The 21,313-nt window shown below is 43.0% G+C and overlaps 1 protein-coding gene across 6 annotated transcripts in view; it reads left to right on the top strand.

Annotated features, from left to right (window-relative positions):
* The first annotated feature begins 12,857 nt into the window (after positions 1-12,857).
* GABRA5 (gamma-aminobutyric acid type A receptor subunit alpha5) overlaps positions 12,858-21,313 on the top strand; it is a 56,489-nt gene continuing 48,033 nt past the window's right edge. Inside the window, exons 1-3 of one of the 6 annotated variants that reach the window (XM_065075279.1) lie at positions 12,895-13,017; positions 13,749-13,807; positions 14,349-14,501. In XM_065075279.1, the coding sequence (XP_064931351.1) occupies positions 14,416-14,501 (86 nt within the window). In that variant the 5' untranslated portion in view covers positions 12,895-13,017; positions 13,749-13,807; positions 14,349-14,415. Of the gene's footprint in view, positions 13,018-13,214; positions 13,237-13,295; positions 13,312-13,352; positions 13,370-13,748; positions 13,808-13,837; positions 14,055-14,348; positions 14,502-21,313 lie in introns of those variants that run through there. The other 5 variants (XM_065075271.1, XM_065075315.1, XM_065075308.1 and 2 more) reach the window with 5 other exon arrangements.

Genomic DNA, 21,313 nt, shown 5'->3' with positions numbered 1-21,313 from the left:
ATACAGCCGGGCTACAATCATTCCAATATATTCTAACAGTGAATTCTTTAGATTTAGCATGGTCCCTGCTAAAATTCTGCTGTTGCAATTATACTCATTTTCTGCCTCTCAACAGTAGCAGTGGCCATGATTTTCATAGGAGATGATGGCAGGAGACTTTTTCCAGTAAGCATCATCAGCAAAGAAAAAGGACATTTTCAACTGTTCCCTCTTTCATGGGAAACCTGACATGAAAACTCACATTCAGATATTTCACATTCTACTTACTTGTCTATGTTTTCTAATATCTAGGTGTCTCAAAGGTGTAGACCTAGCCAATAGGAAAAACTGAGCAAAAGATATTAAAAGAAATGTAGGCCATCGCATTCTGTCAGACAACAATGCAAAGGCTGATACAACAATGCAAAGGCTGATGTACTTCTGGCAAACTTTTACTGAGCAGCAAGCGCTCACAACAAGCTAGAGATTTCTTCACTGAAATCTCTTTTACAGTCATCTTTTTCATATGCAAACTACTTTTAAAACTTTTTCAATGTGAGACGGCAGATGTTTAATTCATAAGTGACTAGAAGTAACAGTCATCCCTGACAATAATTCTGTGCCTATTGTTTGTACTCTGCTCATAGCTGTAGCACCATTTGTACAGTAAAAAGTAAAAACGTGAAGGACAGAGTGTTGCAAACATTTTTCTGCTGAGTTAATCACCTCAATAACTTTGCATATGGGTTCAGTTGCAATGAATTCACATGCCCAGAATGAATCATGTGTGCAGTTCATAAGATCAGGGCCTATAAAGAGACATTTATGGAAGTAATTTGCTCCAAAATATTTGCTCATGAAGGTTTCTCAATAAAAGTAGCAAGAAGAAATGATTTTAAGATATAATTTTAAAATATAATTTGAGGTCATATATTGCTTTGTTTTATGCAGTATATGCTTACTATCTCAAACAGATCTCAGATAAGAATACCAAGTAAGTGTATAGAAATGTGTAGAGTTAGAATAAAACATGCTCCTTGGTTAGACACATTAAAAGGCTGTAAGTATTATGCAGTGGATGATTCCCTTTTATATCAAGGCTGCTTCAAATATCATGATTCTGATTTCATATATCCTAATTTTAAATCTAGCATCATCAAATGGGGTGCAGATTAGACAAAAAAATCTGTGCATATTCTGTCATGGCAGAACTTGGATTTCTTTATGTATAGAAAAGTAAGCATGATTCCAAGTATAGTCAAATGAGCCCCGTCAGGGGACTGCTGCACTGACACATCATGTACACAAATACAAAATAGGGAATGACAATACAGATCTCTGAACAATGCAATTGTAAGGGGACATTTGGCAGCTTGTTTTGTGGATTGCACATGCTTTTCACAGATGTGATAGCAATGGTCTAATAAGCAGTCAAACTGCAGGATAAACATGCTCAGGCTACTCTAGTAAAGTCTGAATTGAAGTGTTAGCATACCACTGTGTACAGTGCTCTTCATTGTTTTCCACAATATTTTCAATAGCAAAAATCTGTTTCTCAAAAGAGAAGCCCTTTTGTGGGAGAGAGCCACTGTGTGAACAAATTGATTTGAGAACTCAGAAAATTGAAATATAAGAATGGGAATACAATGGCATGTGCAGAATAGACATTAAAAAAAAAAAAATAAATAAAATTTGGTTTTCCTGGTTTTCGGAGAGAAATAATTGCATGTGAAGAATGGATATGGGTGCACAGTGAAAATGTTATTTTTGAGTAAAGCTCTTATGGCAGAGTACAAGTTACAGACCTAATCATGTGCCCGTACAGAGGACAATTGCCTTAGAAGAACACTATGATGGTTGCCAAAATCAAGTGCTTTAAAGTTGGAGAACACTAAAGCCTGAATGAACAAAGAAATCCTAACTGTGCTTTCCTGCAAATCAGTATTAAGATTTTTCTTGAAATGTGTCTTTGCCTCTCTTTTTTTTTTTTTTCCCATCAAAGAACCCTTTATCATTCATTACACAGGATAAGTAGGTACTGATTACACAGTACCTACTGAATAAGCAGCTACTTAGAAAAGTAATCTTCACCAGCCAGCTAGCAGTGCCTTATTTACTGCATACCCAAAGCCTGCAGTAAATACAAAATTATTCATTTTTTCATGGGCTTTTCTGGGCCACTCATCACTGTAGTATTTGCATGCCTCAAGAACGCAGATGAATTTATCACTGCCGAAAGGTAGGAGACCATTATTATTATTCCCATTTTACAGCTGAAGAGATAGGGACTTGCCTGGAGCTACACAGTGAATTAGTGGCAGAGCAAGGATTGGAATTCACAGCTTGCAACCCTGTGCTCATTGCTGGAAACCACGCTGCCTTCCAGTCAGAGGTGCTGAGAAACCACAGCTCTCACTGACTTTGTCCACCACCGCAAGCAGTCTATAAGCCTTGGGCAGCCCCAGTTGATCATCCATAAAATATGACACATGGTTGATAGTCAACTGCCAGAATATTTGGTTTATTGTCACATTAAGAGACCAATACTTGAGCCTGGTGTTTACAAAAGGGTCTTGAACCTGGTTCATCCATGCCTGGGAGAATGCCTGAGCTATTGGGGTGGTGGTGGTTCCAGGGTAGGTAATTTACTTTTCTGTGGCGTAGATGCTGGAACTCAAAAAGCTGTGATAAAAGCATCATAATATGATTTCAAGAAAATGGCACTTTACGATGAAACACATTTAGACTTGAAAACTAACTGACAGGCTTAAGGTCTCTTCTCTTGGATTATTCACCTGGAACTCATTCCCTCTTGCTGTCTTGAGCATACACAGGATTCTGCCCCAGTGCTCTCGACACAAAAAGCATCTGATTAACACTTGATGGCTCTTGGTTTGTTCTTTTTAGTAAACTGGGGAAACACCAGTAGATCAAACTGCAACCATTCCCGCAGTCATATTTTATTTAAGTGACTTTTTTCTCTTTGAAGCTATTCTTTTGATCCTCTTCTGTGCACCTGAGATACTATGTTCATTGACCATTCCTGCTCTTTGCTAAAATTAACACGGGTGTTAGCTCCATGGATTCACAAGTGATACTTTTCAGACAAGCAGGTAGAGTTTCCTCTACAAAATTGACCAGTAGCCTGTGATCCAAGTGTACAGCCCCAAACGTGAAACTAATCCACTAGTTTTTAGTTGCTGAAGGTGAAAGGCATGGCGATAAATCCATCTCATTTTACTTACGCAAGCAGAATCATCGAATCACAGAGTGTCCTGAGTTGGAAGGGACCCACAAGGATCATCGAGTCCAACTCCTGTCCCTGCACAGGACAACCCCACAGTTCACACCATGTGTCTGAGGGTGTGGTCCAGTCTCTTCTTGAACACTGTCAGGCTTGGGGCCGTGACACCTCCCTGGGGAGCCTGTTCCAGTGCTCCATCACCCTCTGGGGGAAGAACCTCCCCTGGCACATCTTCCTGCCATTCCCTCCAGTTCTGTCATTGATCACCGGAGAGAAGAGCTCAGCACCTGCCCCTCCTCCTCCCCTTGTGAGGAAGCTGTAGCCCCATGAGGTCTCCCCTGAGTTTCCTCTTCTCCAAGCTGAACAAACCAAGTGACTTTAGCTGCTCCTCATATGACTTCCCCTCCAAACCCTTCACCAACTTTGTGTTCCTCTTCTGGACACTCTCCTGTAGCTTTACATCCTTTTTATCCTGTGGCACCCAGAACTGCACACAGTGCTCCAGGTGATGCCGCACCAGTGCAGAGCAGAGTGGGAAACAGCCCCATTCCTCGAAAATTTGCACCCAATGAAGCTGCTGTAGAATTTAAAGCAGGACCAGAGACAATTAGTATGCAGCCTGGGAACCTGGACAGAGTGTGCTGTGCTGTCCCTCCACTTCATATGCCTGTTTGCTTCCTTCAAAAACTACAGCACAAGTAACCATAGAAAACACGCTGTACCCAGAACTGAACTGGAATCTGCCGCATCCTAAATATGCAGCTGGGAAGCTGGGTGCTTTCCTTTCCCCCAGGCAAAGCTCTCCTTGGCAAGAGCTGGCTCACAGGTGTTCATTTCCACTGATAGCTGACCCACTGAACACTCAGTCATCTCTGTAAAACCAGAACAGTTTATGAGGAGAGAACAAGGAAAATCCATACAAAGTTCCCTATGACCAAGAAGATAAAGGCTGTCCAGAGCTAAGAGTTAATCTGCGTTTCCCACAGCCAAAGGAAATAACTGAAGCATCGGCTGTATGACAGATCCTCACAGCTGTTCTTCACTCTTTCTACAACTATATCCTCATCTTCCACCCTACTGACTTTTTAAAGAATATTAAAAGCAAAATGCTGAATATTCCTAGTGTTTTACCCTACTTTTTTACATTGACTAATACAAATTGCCAAATTTTAGCCTGCTCTGCAGTTGTTGTATGAGCAAGGCACCTGCATTTTTCATTGAATAAATTATTTACCAAAAGGAAAAACAAATGCCCCTACTTAATATTTCTGCCCAATCTCATTCTTCATATTCAAGCAAACTTTCATAGACTGAATCATAATTACTGGGTCACACTTGAGGTATAACCTCAGCTGATGTATGGGTGTAGTTCCACTGTTCTCCACTTAGAAAATTTATGCTACATGAAGATCTGGCTTATTGACCAATAATAATATTATTATTTTTATCTTTCTAAATTCTGCTGCACTGGGACTGACAAAATATATTCACATAAAGCTGTAGGACTGGCATCACCTGCACTGGTATGGTGTATTATAATGTTTGGTATAGTTCAGTCATTAATATTTAACATCCTGTAGTGTTATATATAGATAATTGTAAAATTGCCATCAATACCTTTTCCAAAACATGAATTGTCAGGTTATTCTCCTTTAGTTCCTTTTTTTTTTTTTTTAGCAGTTCTGTCCAATATTTTACAAATGTTAATTCTAGATCCAACAGTTTAAAAACTCATTTTTCTTGAAATTTTATTTATTATAGCACTTGAATCTATATAACAGAAGTCACATTTAATGGGATTTGGAACTGCTGAGAACATTTATTCCAATGTAGCCCTTGCCAATAAATTCAGCCTGAAAATCAGTATATTGCAAATCCTAAAATAAATGTAAGTTGTGTCTACAGCTTTCCAAACAGTATGCATTAACGTATTTTTTGTAGCAGTAGCTAATTATTATAATGAATCATTACAGGGTGACTTGAAATCATTTGCAAAATTTTACGGGAGTGGAAACTAATATTTGTTGATATCTTTGACAGTTACCTGTGCTGATTTGAAACAGAAATACTGAGTTCTGTCAATATGCCCAGAGCACAAGTAAACAACACAGAGATATCTAGTAAATACGGAAACTATAGCAGCCAAAAGAACACATGAGTTCATCACAACAACTTCAAATGTGCTAATCCAATCTTATTTTAGCATTTCCATATCCAAAACCCAGTTGACAGGTAGACTTGATATGTACATACCTGTATCAATAGGCAGAAATATTTATAGCTTGTGATGTAAACATGAGATATATACACGCATATGTATTTATAATAAATTTCAGAGATGTACTGTCAAATGTATTTTGGTATCTCTTCTCTATATTTAATCAATTTCTAAACTTCAGATATTCTGCCCCTGACATCACTAAGTAAATTAGGTTAATATAGTCCTATATTGTCCATAAGTACACTCACACTCCATCCATTATGAACATTTGAATATATACCTAATGAAGACTTCATCAACATTGATCCTTCCATCTTAGTTCAATGAATTTCTCTGTTGTTCCTTCTAAGATTTGTTCTCTCATTCCTGTTTGAAGGAATTACATGTACAGGAGCATATACATAAATCCTTGAATATTGATGCAGCACTTGTATGCTCTAGTTTAAGCCTGATTAATCTTTATGAATCATACGTATGAAACTGAATCATTGTGGTTATTCTCTGCAAAATGCTTTCTTACTTAGATGCTTCAAAATATTGAGTAAGTTGGGGTTTTTTTGCTCAACTGTCTAGTTAAAGATGTGCTCTGTCCTCAAAAGGAGTACACCATCCAGTCTCATACTTATAGAAAATATGCATCTGAATCACCAGACAGGAGGACTGGGGCCTTAAAGATCATATACAATGCTATCCTAATGACCCTAAGTCTAGCTATATCTGCTACTCTAGCTAGCTAAAATACTAACGAGAAAAACTAGCCTTTTTGAATAAATTAACCCAAGGTATTTCATATGTCATAGTATCATAAAGTTCAGAGGTTTTCTGAGTTGATGCTCACCTATGCACAACAAAAAGAATCTAAGTTTACATAGAAAACTAACATTTTAGATATAAGCATGTATCACCAGTCTTTAATATTGAATGATCTACTTGAAGACATTAGTTATAGGTATCTTACATCTTCAGATGATGCTTTTTTGTCCTTCACATTATTATTTATTTCTATGCAGAAGTATAGTTTGTATATTTAATGTTTAAAAGTTAAATTCTGGAGAACTGAAAGGTCCTCGGGCAATTGTCTGTGAATGCCAGGGTGCAATAACTGCTACCGCTGAGTAAGCAAAATGCACGTCTGTTTGTTCCATCCATGTCTAACTTTGGCTGTTGGTTACACCTGCTTCTCAGTAGGCCAGCTAAGAAGCTTAAGTACATCTATCTGCATTGTCATTCCCATACTATTAGCACAATATCTATGGTTACAAAGCAGAGACCCTGTAATCAGTCCAGCTCAGAGGTGGGCAAAATGTGAACTTCACATCTATATTCACTGTGTCTGTACCTGAAATCAATTTGTTAACTTGGCCCAGGATGTCAAATCTAAGAGACATTCAGGTTATAAACTTTGTTTGGGCAGCACCCTTATTTCAAAAAACTTCTACTTGCATTGCAAATCTCACTAGGCCACAATCTTATCTCTGCTAAAAAAACTTGATCTCCCAACAAGAAGAGAAACCAGGGGCAGATTCAAGGTGAGACAACAGCAGTCACTTGTTCATGGGACATAACACTCATGGAGAAAGTGACTTGCTGCAAGGTTCATGAATACCCAGAAAAAACAGCCTGTATTCTCACAAAGCCAGAGGAAAGCAAACCAGAAAGTCATGGTATATCATGCTATGGAAATTTGTGGACTGTGTGATGCCCCTCCTGTCTCCCAAATGCAAGACCATGAACTAGCAGTTAATGACGTGCCACGTGCTGCAAATCCCCTTGGATTTCATGGCTTGTATCTCAAGGGCAGAGTTGGGTAGGTTCTGCAGGAACAAGGAAAAGATTTCACACCTGAACCTGTCAAGAATGTGCATAAAAGCTGAATTCTTGCTTGGGAAAAACATCCATGAGCAGGTTTGAACCCACACTCTGACTTTGCATTGCTATTTGCTGGCGTAAAGGAAAGTCTCTCTTTTTCCAGTACAGAGAAGAAAATGGTTATCTCACTGGCAAACTGGACTGATATGAGCCAACTGTGGAAACCCACCTGTGCACATTTCCCTGCAGATGCACTGCAAGAGCCATGCAAGGCCTGAACCCCACTGTTGGCCCTAGCCCTGCGCTCCTCACCGACTAGCACTGGACTTTCAACCGTGACACTCATCTCAGCCACACAGGTGGAACTTAAACTAGGCAAATATGGCCCAGCTGGGTTTACCTGTAGAGAGGATAGGACCTATAAGGCCAAAGGGAATTGTAAGGAGTCAGACAAGGTGGATTTGAGAGAAAAGTTGGAGCCTTTTTATGTGGGTGCAGACAGGGACATCATTGTAAGTAACACACAATCTTTGCTTTAATGCTCTAATCCAAGGATTTATAACCTTACTGAAAAATGTTGGAAATGTTCTCCAATCATTTGAGTGGGGGAGGTATCTTTAGATACCATTTCCCTGGTCTAACGTGGCAAAGTGTCTAATACGGATCCAAACTCATTTAAATTTCCTGCCACTTTAGAGAAATAGGGCTGCCAGCTCCCAAGACTTTCACCTCCAAGTAGGGACCTCTGTAAGGCACCTAGAGTGGTTTCCAGAAACACTGTGCAGCTTAGGGCATGTTATAATTCCATGACAGCAGTGTTCAGGCATACCCTTAACCTTCGCTCAGCTGTTAGTCTAGTGTGTGTAAACGGACAGCAGCGTAGGTTGCCCATAACAGACAGGATGGACTGTCAGACAGAAAATGTAGCCTTTAATTCATTTCTAAACTGAATGTGTGCAGAAAGCAACCTGCTCAGGATTAGCTTCAGATGAAGTTTTTAGACCTTTGAACCTACAGATTTGAGAATCACAACAAACAGCACGCCAAAGCATCAGTGTCACTTGCTAAAGATGTCTCTTTTCACAACCAGCTGGAATTCTGCTGGGACAGAGCAGGTGGTCACCTGTGTCTCTCCCTCAGTGGCACCACTGATCTATTCTGTGTCACACAAGGGACCAACTCTATCTCTGAACAATCATTCCCAATGTTACTGTGCCTCCAGCCAGATTTCACAAAGCTCTGTTTAGTAGCTTTCTATTGCCCCTGAGATGCACAAAACAAACCACCAAAGCATCAGGTCACAAAAGCAGCTCTGTCTGCAGTGTGGCCTGTCAGACAAGTGAAATGCAGGCCACTGGTCATGTTTTGTGGGTGTCCATGACATTGTAGAGTGGGCACGGATGAGGAAAATAAAAGGCTTTTAGTATCACTCTGTATCATTCAGAAATACATCAAATGCTTCAAAGTCTATCAGACTCTAACACGTCTCACATCAGCAAGGTTATGTGTATCATTTTATTACCAGATACAGTTGTGAATCAGTTTGGGAAAAGTAATACAGAGTTTCACAGCATGACGCTGTTTTCATAGCTTAGAGCAGAGGTGTCAAACTCATTTACACCCAGAGCCACATCAGCCTCGCAGTTGCCTTCAAAGGGCCAAACATAATTTTAGGAGCTTAACTGTTAAGGACTAGTTACATTTACACAGTCTTGATGTGGTTCCCCGTGAAAATGAGTTTGACACCCCTGGCCTAGAGGATGACAGAATGGCTGAGGTTGGAGGGGATCTCTGGAGATCAGCCAGTTCCACTTCCTCCTCAAGCACGGTCAGCTACAGCAGTTTCCTGGGATCATTCCCCTTCATGTTTTGAGTATCTCCGCAGATGGAGACTTCACAACATCTCTGAGCAACCTGTTCCTATCTTCGACCACTCTCAAAGTAAAAATGTGCTTTCTGGTGTTCAGGTGGAATGCCTTGGGTTTTTTTAATTTGTGCTCTGCTCACTGTCCTTTGTCATGTCAGTGGGTAGCACTGAGCAGAGCCTGGCTTCCTCTTCTTCATTTCCCCCCATTAGGTATTTATACACATTGATAAGATCCTCCTAAGCCTAAGCCTAAGCTCTTCTCCAGGCTGAACAGTCCCGGCTCTGTCAGCCTCTCCTTATAGAAGAGATGCTCCAGTCCTTGGCCTTTTGCTGGACTTTCTCCAGTATAGCCATGCATCTCTCTGGGGGGAGACCAAAGCTGGACCCAGCAGTCCAGGTGTGTCTCACCAGGGCTGAGTAGAAGCCTCTCCACAAATACTGAAAGAGAAGGGAGTGAAAACAAGACTTTCACCCTTTGTTCAGCTCCAATCTCTCTGTTGAGAGTGGTCTAGTTGGTGTTAGCGGACCGTTAGGGATTCACGCAATGATTGATGAATTCAGACTGCTCTCTATTGGAAAAGGATTTGTATCACCAAAATCACTGTCCCAAGCACTGCCTTCTGTGGAATACTAGTTAGGAGGCCATAGGCAGAAGATTTCAAGAAAACAGGCCATCCTCTCCACCAAGATGCCAGAAGTGAAATGCTTAGGCAGAAGAGAATGCCTCTGAAGAGCCACTGCTTGGGTCAATACCCACAGCATGTCACACCTCGACGCAACTTCATGAGCCTTCTGTAGCTCTCTTGGGAGAAGAAACGGCTTGATCCATGACAGAGATGCCTTTGGCTGCTGGATAAACAGGCTGTTTTCCAACATGGCATGTCACAGTGTGAATATTTGGTGTGCATTTCACAGTGAGCTCCCAAGTGTGCAAGTACTCACACGTGCCATGGTAAAAATCGCAGCCCAATTTGCCTGTGTTACTGTTTCAGTCCTGTGTAGAGGGCGATCTCGCTCAAATGCATTTATCTCTGCACATAAGCAACATTACTTAATGAAGTGGGGAGGAGTCAGTGAGGGACCACGCAAAACTTCTCCCAAATATTGAAGAAAATCACAGTATGGTATGGCTTTCTGGTAGGCTGTGTTGGCTTTTACTAAACATCAGCACAGACAACTAAAACTAGCCAAAAGAGACACTTCCTTGACCACAATAAAAAGCCATTGTTTCACATACTAACTTCAACATATCCTGTAAAACCGAACAAGGAGGCTAAGAATACAAATAGGGTAAGTGTGAATCACAAGGGAGTGCCTGAAAAAACACACAGCAGAGGATATGTACTACACCATTGCATTCAAAGCAAAGATCTCTCTATTGCTTGTAATAACTCCGCTACCACGGGTCAAAGCCACCATCCTGCAGGGATCCAATCCGAAAACCTACGCAATTAATGCCTGACAAGCTCTCAGGAAAGCACCTTTGCCCGGGAGTTAACACCTTGCATTACAAACAACACGTTTCGGATAGATTGCGTCATTAGCTACAATTAGCTGGCAAATAGAACCAGATCTGTAAGGCACTGCGACCGTACAGACAAAGCTATAGAACAAATCAAAACAAAACAACAACAACCCGCCGCTGCTGTTAGGAGCCACCAGACGCGCTTCCCCGCGGGTGTCACCGCCACAAGCGGAGCCCAAGACACTTTTCCTTCCCGGCCGCTTTAATTTCGCGGTGTCCAAGGCGCCGCACAGCAAGCGACAGTTTCCTCGGCCGCTCTACCGGGCAAATGACCCCACACCCCCGGCTCCTGCCCGGCACCCCCACAGTCACCGGCCTCACGACCTCCGGGAGCTGCCGCGGCCCGATGGCGCCACCGCCCGTTCCGCCGCGCGCTGCCCACGCCGAGCGCTGCCCTTGCGTGGGGCTGCGCTGCCCCCTGGCGGCGGCGCAGCAAAACTGCGGCCTTTTCGCCCAGGTCGCCCACCCGGGACCACGGTGACACGGCGAGAGAACCCGGCGCCGCGGGCGCGCAGAGCGGCGTTTTTCAGGCGTGAGAGCGGTATTTGTCAGCTTGCCGGTTTGCCGAGTGAGGTGCTTTCTAAAACAAAAAATATTTTTTCTTTAGGCTTTTCTTTAGCATTTTCTTGCTGTTTTCGCTTCCCCGAGTCTTAATTGCTTCCTCTGCTTTCGCAATGTGGATCTGCAGCACAACGGCTTGGCGGAGATGCAGCGAGTCAGAGGAATCGAGACTGGGTTCTGCTCTCCGGAGCTCTCACCCGTTCGCACGGGAAGTCTAGGCCAACATTTCTAGGGCTCTCTTTTGTATAATTATTTAAAGATCACATATTTTTACAACATCACCTATGCGGAGATATAAATAGTTCATACTAGAAATCAAAGCACTGTAAAAAATCTGATTTAAACACCCCTAGGCAAGAACATTATAATGAGAAACTACTGGCGCTTCATACTACTTTGCTTGGATATTTTTAAGCACCGGGAAAGCTATTCTGATAGCAACATTCATTCACAACTTCATATTTATTGAAGTCACTAAGTAACAACGTATGTCATTGGCTCTGCAGTTAAGATCATAAATCACTGCTGGAAAACCTGAACACAGCTAAGCACCACATATAACGAAAAAAGAAAAAGATAAAAGAAAAATTAAATTCATAAGGACCAGTCTTCAAACCATGCAGACCGTGAGCTAGTCTCACATAGCAGCACCCTCTATAGCAAAGACCTAGAGAATCACTATTGATTTCAGTGGAGGGATTAATTTCATAGGGCTTTTTTTTTTTTTTTCTGGATATAGGAAAAAGACAAATGCTTCATTGATCCATAATGTTGCCTCAAAGACAGACATTACCTTATTAGATCTGTTAATTTAATAACTGAATTTGGAGTATTATTTCAAGTATGGCAACAGCAATATATATTTAAATCGTATTTAGCACATGTAACACCTATGTTACAAAACGTTGCATGCATCTCAGAGAAAACGCAAGGATTCTGCGGAAACTGGGACTACACAACACTCATTTCGTCTTTTGGGTAGTTCAAAATGCACCAATCCTTCCACACCTGCAAGTAGTGTGTAATATATGTGACCTGGACACACAGCAGGTGTAATGCTCCCTATACTGAGGCTGGGAAGAAGTGCATACCTTTTTCTGAAACATCACTACACACAGTCACTGGAAAACCTCGAAATTATTGCAGTTGTCTTGAAATTTTTAATACTGATTCAAACTGCGGATGTCTAGTAATGGAGATGTACAAGGAGAGTTAATATTGAGGGTACAAATCCTCACTTCAGCATTTGAGAGTTTAGATCAGGTTTAGATCAGGTCCATTGCCTACAGAAGGGCAATATAGATACAGATCGATGTATGTATGGGTGTGCATCTATATGTATGCTTATTTATGGGAGTGTAAGGAGACTATATACCGGATATACGGCCTGTATACCGTTACGATGGCAGGTTACACTACACCTGCCTGGCTGGGCTGCAGCAGCGGACCTCCGCGCCGAGGGTCGGTGCCGGTCGGGCTTGCTAGGACCCTGCCCCGGGAATGGTCAGGTGGTGGCTGCTCCCTGGATCCCGGGGCACCGCGGGACCCTCCCGGGGCTCCGGAGGAGTCCGGCGCGGCCCTCCCCGGGGGACTTCGCGCTGAGGTCCCCGAGGGGCGGGCGGGCCCCGCGCACCCACCCGCGCTCCCGGCCGCGGGCTCGGCGCGGGGGCGGCGCGGGCGCGGCGCTGCGGCGAGGCCGCGCCTGCCAGCGGCGGGGAGGCAGCACCGCCGCTCCCGCTCCGCTCCAGGTGCCGCTCCGCAACTTTCGGACAAACACCGCCCCCTCGTCCTCGTCCCCCCTCCGGCGGCTGGTAAGCGCCGGGCTCCTGTGCCCGGCCGGGCAAGCGGAGGTCCGGCGGGCAGCCCTACCCGCAGCCCCCGGGCGGCCGCCTCTGCGCCCAGCGCCGCGCACATGGCCGCGGGAAACTTTGGCAGGCGGGCGAGCGGGCGGGCTGGGGGCAAACCCGGGGTCGCCGCAGGGGTTTGGGAGGGGAGCGGCGGGAGGAAGGAGAGGAGACGCGGGCGAGCAGGTGGCATCCTCTGCGGAGCGGTGCGGAGCGCAGTGCGCGGGCGGCGGAGGGGAACGGGCGGCGGTCGCCGGGCAGGTGTGGGCAGGAGGGGGCTGCGCGTATGCGGAAGGGAGCAGCAGCCCCGCAGTGCCCGGTGCGGAGCGGCGCGAGCGGGACCCGTCGCGGGTCAGCGCAGGCCGGGCGGGGGGACCCCTGGGGGGCGGCTTTTGGTTTGGGCTTTTCGCCTCGCTGCGCTGGCGGGGTGGGGAGAGTAAGTTGCTGAGCGGTGTAGTGTGGGGGGCACAGGGTTCAGGTGGAAAATCCAGGCAGCTCCCCTCTGGATGTGTTTTTGGAAGTTGTTTATGTTTTTGTGCTGGTCTGGGGTTTTTTGGGTTTGTGTTTTTTGTTTGTTTGTTTGCTTGTTTTGCGTGTGTGTGTTTGTTGTTTTTTTTTTTTTTTTTTTTTTTTTAATAGTGCTCAGAGCATAATATTAGTGCCCAATGCTGAAATTGGTGATCTGGTCGCTGAGGCAGGTATCCGAAAAGCGGCAGTCACTGGAGCAGCTACACATACTGTCATTCTTCGTGCTAGCGTGAGGTTTATGTGCCTTTGCGAGGAAGGTCACTTTTTACCCACCCCCCACCATCCCACCCTCTTTTTGCTAAGCTGTGCATCAGCAGCCTGAATTCCAAGAAGCAGTAGGTGTTTCTTGGCATTTCGACTGGGATTTTGGAAAGGGAAGACGGGTATTCAATGGGAAAAAAATTGCAATGGAAGGAAGGGATGCGGAGGCTGCACACAGCCCTGGGCTTGCAGGCATGTGGAAGTTGTTGAAATAGGTAAAAGGGTCGAAGTTGGCATTTGGAAAATTGTGACTGTATCTTTAGTTACTTGTATGACAGATGAATATAAGGGAAAACTGGGCCACTAAGAATTTTTCCCGTTTTGCAGTTTGCTGTCAGCAGAAGGTAAAACATGTCCTTGAAGATATACAATTTTACATAAACAGCTGATGTTTACATAAGCCTAGATAAGTTTGTAAAAAACACGGCAGAAGGTGCAGCGTTAGCTGAACTCTGCTATCCTGCTGTTTGTCCATGTAATAATTTATCTTTTTTTTTGTATTGTTGCAGCGTAAGAGCAAAGTGAGCAGCCGCACCTTTACCAAAGCAACCACCTGCGTTCCTCCTCTCCTCTGGAATGGACAATGGAATGCTCTCTGGCTTTATCATGATCAAAAACTTCTTCCTCTTCTGCGTTTCCATGAGTTTAGCGAGCCACTTTGGGTGAGTTGCCAATTGCATTTGAATTTTTGCTGTGAGTTTTTTAAGGAAATTAAAAACCTTGGCTCTGTGTGGTGTGGAGCAGCTGAACAAAACAAGCGGGCTTTGCGTTTTGTCTTAACGTGCTGGTGTCAGGAGGAAGAGAGTGATTTGCTTTCCTGCTCAAATTAATTGTCTCGTATTGGTTCTTTATGCCTGTGATGCTATTGCAGGAAGGCATGTGAGGCACGGGGAGCTCAGACCAAGCCAGATGCTGAGTGCTCTGGCCTGGGCACAGCAGAGCCAAGGACTGCGGTGCTCCCTGCCCTCGTGGCTGTGATGAGAGGGGCTTGTACCTTCCCTCTCACCTGGCAGGTGCAGGCTACAGGCAGTGTGGCAAGACTGCAACAGCAGGACTGGGTGCATGCTGCTAGCTGGTACAGGCTTGCCTAGTGAGTAAGCTAAGATCGTGACTGCTCAGAGGGATGACTGAGTTTGAAACTTGCTGGAATAATTAGAAATTGTGTTGCCCTGAAGCATATAACAAGCAATCCTGTTTCCTTATTTTTGCGTTGGATGCTTTCCTGATAGTGACATTCTGAAAACTGCGTTGAAGAAATACCCCTACTATATGTCTTAGAAAAAAACAAAACAAAATAAAACCAGAAAACCCGTATTTATATATTTTTTCCTAAAGCCATAGATCTTAAACACTTTCAAAAATCTAGCTATGCAATGAAGTCTAGAAAAAGCATTTCGCAAGTGCTTTGGAAACGTAGGTTGATTCTTTGTGGAGGAGAACAATTATTTATTATTTCACCAGAAAAAAAAAATGAATCCTCCCAACGTGCTGATTCACGAGCACACCCATCAATTCCTTGCTATAAGAAGATACAAAATGGAGATGCAAATCAGGTTCTGATTTCAACCAAGGGGATTTTTGCCAGATTGGAACTAGGAGAAAGACCAGACTTGGAGTGATGGCTGTCTGTGCTGTAAGCAGAACTTAGCCTTGTCTCCAGTGTGTCCTGTGTAGGCAGGTAGACACCTGTGACCACAGGGGCTTGTATGAGTGGTTGTAGGACTGCACACTACAGAGGGTGCAAAGAGCTCCGTGCTAATTTGTTCACCTTGGAAAACCTTGGTCCTGCTTTCACTGTGGTCTAAGGAAAAACTCTCCCTGGAGTTTGTGATAGAAATGAAGAGGGCTCATGTAGTGTGAGACTGGTTTTAAACTTGTCTTGACATGGTTGTAATTTGACAAAGTATTACTACATTGAGAAAATCTTGAGGACTACAACCTTAAGTCCTTCCTGATTGTCCGTCATCCCTGCAGAAGGTAGCACATTGCAATAGTTGAGAATGACCTGTTTGGTGTTGGGTTTTTTAGCTGTGCTACTCTAACAGAAGAATAGATAGGCGAGGCTGCAAAAGAAAGAGGGGGTTTAACTCGCCCTTTCAACTCCGAAGCAAACACTGAATCTTAAGTCCCAGGTAGGAATCGGTGTGACCTGTAACCTGGCAGATAATCAGAACAGGGCAGTTATGGGAAACTAGGACACTTGTTTTCTGCGAGTAACTCAAAAAGCTTCTGTGCACTAAAATGAGATCGTCACGTAACCTCCTCCCTTCCCCTCCCATTTCTGATCTAGTAATTTTAGTCTAGGCCTGCAGAAATAAGCAGCTCCAATTCACTGCACCATTCACACGCTGCCTCAGGGCTGAATTTTGACCTGGCTCAAAAGACAGAGGATGCTCCAGCCTTTGTTTCAAAGGCAGAAGCAGTTTCAGAGTGTAATTTGCTAAGTGCTTTGGGACTGACTCTTCAGGACAGAGCGGTACAATTTACATGTAGGCTAGTATATTAACTGCAAGAATCTAATACTGCTAATACTTGCTGTTGCTACCAGGTTCTCCTTTATTAGCTTCATCCATGTTTGAACTGTACTGTTACGTTGCAGTGCATTTTGCAATGTGCTAGATAAAAGTGATTGGTCAAATGAGCACAAATTAAAAAGCAAAATACAGCAGGACATTACAGATGAAGGCAGAGATTTATCGATGCTTCTCCATAGTAATTCCATATAATATAAATATAAATCATAATTACATAAATAATAAATGCAGTTTTTGCTGACATAGCCAAAGCCACCATGGGGGATTTTGATGCACAATGCCTGATAAAATAAACAGGAATTATGTATCTCAGTCTCCTAGGCTACTTCAGAAATCTCAGCAAAACTCTGTGATTAATGTTTAACGTAAATGTGAAGTGACTATCGAGAGTTATCCACATCAATAGGCGGTAGAGGACTGTAGGCATAGCTGGTAGAAGTTATTTAGAGAAAAACCATTGAATTAAAATTCAATTATATAGATGAAACAAGAAGAGGATGCAAAGCCTCCCCACCATTGTTGGTGTGACAATTTTATGAGTCTACTTCTTCAGAATGGTCCAGCACGAGTCACAGCTTTCTCAAGCTTGCTTGAATTCAGCCTTGACTTGTATAATGCTCTAATGAGTTAGGGTATAATACTGAAGTATTTCAAGACAGTTTACAATTGTCTTGAAAGTAAACATTTATAACAGAGCTAGAGAGTAATTGAAAGTCAAATATAACCATGAAGAGTGTTGGTAGCTGAGACAAGAGGCTGATTCGTCCCATTTGTTTTATGTGAAGGATTGCACTGAAATCAGTTGTGGTTTCATGAATGGAAGGCCCACGGAGTCAGGCTGACAAAACCAAAGCAGAAAGTGGGTGATCTTCTGGCAATGGGCAAGTGGAAATTCAAAATAATTCAGATTTTGTTCCCTTCAGACTGATGCCCCCAACAGCAACTCTGTGAGCGTCCCACAGGGGGGAAATCAGTGCTGTGGTACTGCCCAGCATCTTGCACTTTCTGGCACTTGGAGACCTCACACAGTTGCAGCCCTGCAAGTGGCAGCATGAAGAGTCTGGAGCACAAGTCTGATGAGGAGCAGCTGAGGGAACTGGGGCTGTTCAGCCTGGAGAAAAGGAGGCTGAGGGGAGACCTTACACTCTCTGCAACTCCCTGAAAGGAGATTGTAGCATGGAGGGGGTTGGTCCCTTCTCCTAAGTAGCAAGTGATAGGATGAGAGGAAATGGCCTCAAGTTGCACCAGGGGAGGTTTAGATTGGATATTTGGAAAAATTTCTTCACAGGGAGAGTTGTGAAGTGTTGGAACAGGCTGCCCAGGGAAGTGGTTGAGCCACCATCCTTGGAGGTGTTTAAAATGGAGTTCTTAGGGACATGGTTTAGTGCCAGAGTTAGGTTATGGTTGGACTTGATGATCTTAAAGGTCTCTTCCAACCAAAATGATTCTATGATGGGTGATTGCCTGCACTGAGTTCTCCATGAGAGGAGGCAGCACATGGTTGGCTCCATGCCGGCCAACATTACTGCATCCTGAATCTTTTTTACAAGCCCCAGACTGTCCATGGGGACGTCTCTAGGGAGACGTGCTGGTGATGCTCAGTCCCTCTGTGTTTGCATTTTAGATATGCAATTTCAGAAATCTGAGCCAAAAACAATGGGGACGCATGTTGTTGGTGTAACCACAGTTTACTTGCCATCTGCTGATAATATTTGTAACAGTAGAAACATGGAAAATAGAAGATCCCAATTAAATGTAGCCAATGCAGGACCTCTCTGTACACTGTAAGAATTCAGTCCATGGCATGCCTGTAGTTTCACAAGCATTTCCACTAGCTCACAGCCTTTATCACTAAGACCATAATCCTGCTATTTAGGCTAAACATACTTCTCCTTCAGGCTGTGGCATTTCTTTCAAGTTAGTCTCTTCAAGCCTAAGCAGTTAGTTCTGCTGGGTTATCCCTTTCCAAGTACTTACAGATGCTAGCAAGCTCTTCCTCCTATTTTTAAGACTACTGTTATAAATGTTATCATATGTTTATGCAGTCATGCTTAGCCATTTAAAAAAAAAAAAAATCTGTTTTCTTTTCCTTCTCCATGTCTCCAGATAGCTTTTTGAACCCATTAGGCAATTTAATCATTGGGAAACTAAGTGGGTAGCTAGAGCTGTGTGGAGGAGGCAGGCAGACATCAGTCAGTCCCTCTGCTGAACAGAAAGCTATGGCTTCAGCATTTCTGTTTCAGCTGCCCTTGCTGGCTGGTCAAATAGCAGGTGTGTACCCACAGAGCACCCAGCACGTGCTTGGTGCAGGGTCAGCCCTGGCACACGTTGACTCTCAGTGAAGCTGCAGGTTGGTAACTTGGGGAGCTGAGAGCACCGGGGGGTGTTTAATGACCGGGAGACATTCAGGATATTGAAAGGGGCATTAAGGTGCAAGGGAGTGAGATGATAAGATGTTGCCCTATGATAAACAGGTTTTCTTTGTACTGCTCAAAAATTGCTCATTCCCAAACACTGCTTTTGCTAAATAAAAGAATTAAATTATTTTTTAAGGATCTGCCAAGATCATTAAAGTTTCATTATTTTCAGTCAGTCCTCTCCCCTATCCTAATGAATTAGAAGAGTTGAATCTTCATTGCACAAACTCGCAAAATATCATCATTTTCGTATCTCGAGAATCTGTAAGAAAGGCATGGTAAGAAATTAAGAAAAGTAGATCGTTTGTGTCTGGCCAGCTGACAGTATCCAAAAGTGTGCAAGTATGTTCTCTACTGTCTTTTCCACAAACTGTTAATTTGTCTGATGTAATTTCAGTTCTGTTAAAGCAAGCTATGGGAAACTCTACTCTTAAGAGAGAAAGAGAAAAAAATGCAACTTTCAGTTGCAAAATACTCCTCAGTTATTTTTCCAGTTTCTCTTTTTTTTTAAAAAAAAAAAAGTTTTTGGGAAATCATGAAATATCTACCATACGTTTTCCTCTTATTAAATCTAAGCTGTGAACAGTACCTGTCATGATTTTTGCTAGATGGCAAAAAAGACGGTGATGTTTAAAATGGTAAATTATGAAGTCCTTGGAAGAGGTGGATGAGACTCTAAAGAGAGTTATTACATTTTACACTGATGGGCCTTTTCTGTGGCTTCTGATTTTTTAGTCACCCTGGAATTGCAATATTAAATAAATGTGATGAGAAGTATTCCTGGTTGGCTTAGTTTATGTTCAATAATGAACTTCAGATGTAATTATCTTCGAATTTTCTTAGCATTTTCCTAAGGTTCTTTTCTAGGTTTATGGATAACATAACTGGAAATGTCTGCTATGAAAACATTTTTGGTTGCAGAGAGGCAATAATGTGCTTACCTGCTAATATGTTGATAAAACCTGATCTTTAGCTGTGTGGAAATAATTTAGGATATCACCTGTTTTCTCTACTACTCATAGAGCTATAGTATCTAACACATGCACATAACTTTGCAAGGACAGTTTAATGGTCTCATGTCGTATAAGACAATCCCAGCACTTACTCCAAAACCTAAGTTGCTATTTCACCAGCAATCACAAAAATATGAATTAAATGCTGACTTTTCTGAAAAGAAAAAGTATCATTTGATTTGCATCAATGGCAAACAGTAATCCATCTACAAATGCAACTTCACATGATACTGACATTTCTTCGAAATTCAGCATCAGGTGAATTCCTTTTCAGGTGAGGGGATCAGCTAAATCTAAATTGGATTGCAGGTTTGCAGATGAAATACAGACCTTTTGAGAGTCTTCATCCTAGTTGTTTCTCCATCTTTTTCATCTATTAGTTAGCTTTTCTTGTGGAGATTATAAAAGTATTTCAGTATTTGAGGTGTGTATACTATTCTTGTGAAAGATGTGCATAGCTGAGATAGAAGGAAGCAGCATCAATTACTCTTCTTAGATTCAGAGGAGCAGTTAAGAGAACTAAGTATATTTTGTCCCATCCCCACAAAAATAGTTCAACAGAAACCTTCCCTCTGAGTTCAGTTGGCTTTGAATTCAGCCATAAGTGCTAAAAATAACAAGCTTTTTCAAGAGCAGAGAAGCTAGTGAAGCTTTGTATCCTGTGCCCCCAGCACCGTACCTTTGCAATAATCCGCATTTGGCATCCCTTGTTCCCATCGCAACACCTACATGTTACCTCTGCGATCCTTTTCTCCCAGGATCTTTCCTAATCACCCCGCAAGTCTCCTCCGTATCTCTTAATTAGCAGAGAGGAGGTGGGCTGGTTTTGCTGAGGCTGCTCCTGGGCTACATGCATGCTGACTGGCCCAGTCAGCGAGCCAGGGGGAATAGATGACTGCTGACCTCACATCTTTACTTAATGAGGCACTAATTTAGATCACTCTCCCCTTGTCTAGTCACCGCTTCTTATGGAACTTACAGAAATGAAATGAAGTTTGACCTCTCTGCTTCTGTGTTAGATGCATTGGAAAATGAGAATGGGTTCCTGCATTGATACGTGAAGCACACAAACAGCATGATGCATATCTCTTTCTTACGAAAAAAAAGAAGCTAAAATAAATGAGAACGTTTTAAGATAGTATTCTAGGATTATTACCAAAGCATTAGTTACGATTGCTGCATATGAAGAACCTCTGTAACTTCTGTTTCTCTTGTTTGTATTTGCTAAGCTGCTGCTTGTCAGTATTCACCTTTATGTGGTGAATCCCTTTGATTGTGATTGACAAAAAAGTACACTGCATTTTGTCTTGAGTGGTCTGGCATGCAAAGATGTCTAATGTTTCTGTAATCAGTTTGCATCTGCTGGATTAACTGTATGTTTTTATAATCAAACACGTCTGTGATATTGTCTGCCTCATTTGCTCACTAGAGGTTGTGGTTACACCATAGGAAACAGAATTAATTTGGTCTTTTGACCACGGAGAGATGGGATGGCCTAAAAAACGAGCAA

Source organism: Columba livia, chromosome 1 (assembly GCF_036013475.1).
Source record: "Columba livia isolate bColLiv1 breed racing homer chromosome 1, bColLiv1.pat.W.v2, whole genome shotgun sequence".
In the NCBI taxonomy this organism is placed as follows: domain Eukaryota; kingdom Metazoa; phylum Chordata; class Aves; order Columbiformes; family Columbidae; genus Columba; species Columba livia.
The sequence above is the reverse complement of the archived record's forward strand: the minus strand, read 5'-3'. Positions and strand labels throughout refer to the sequence as shown.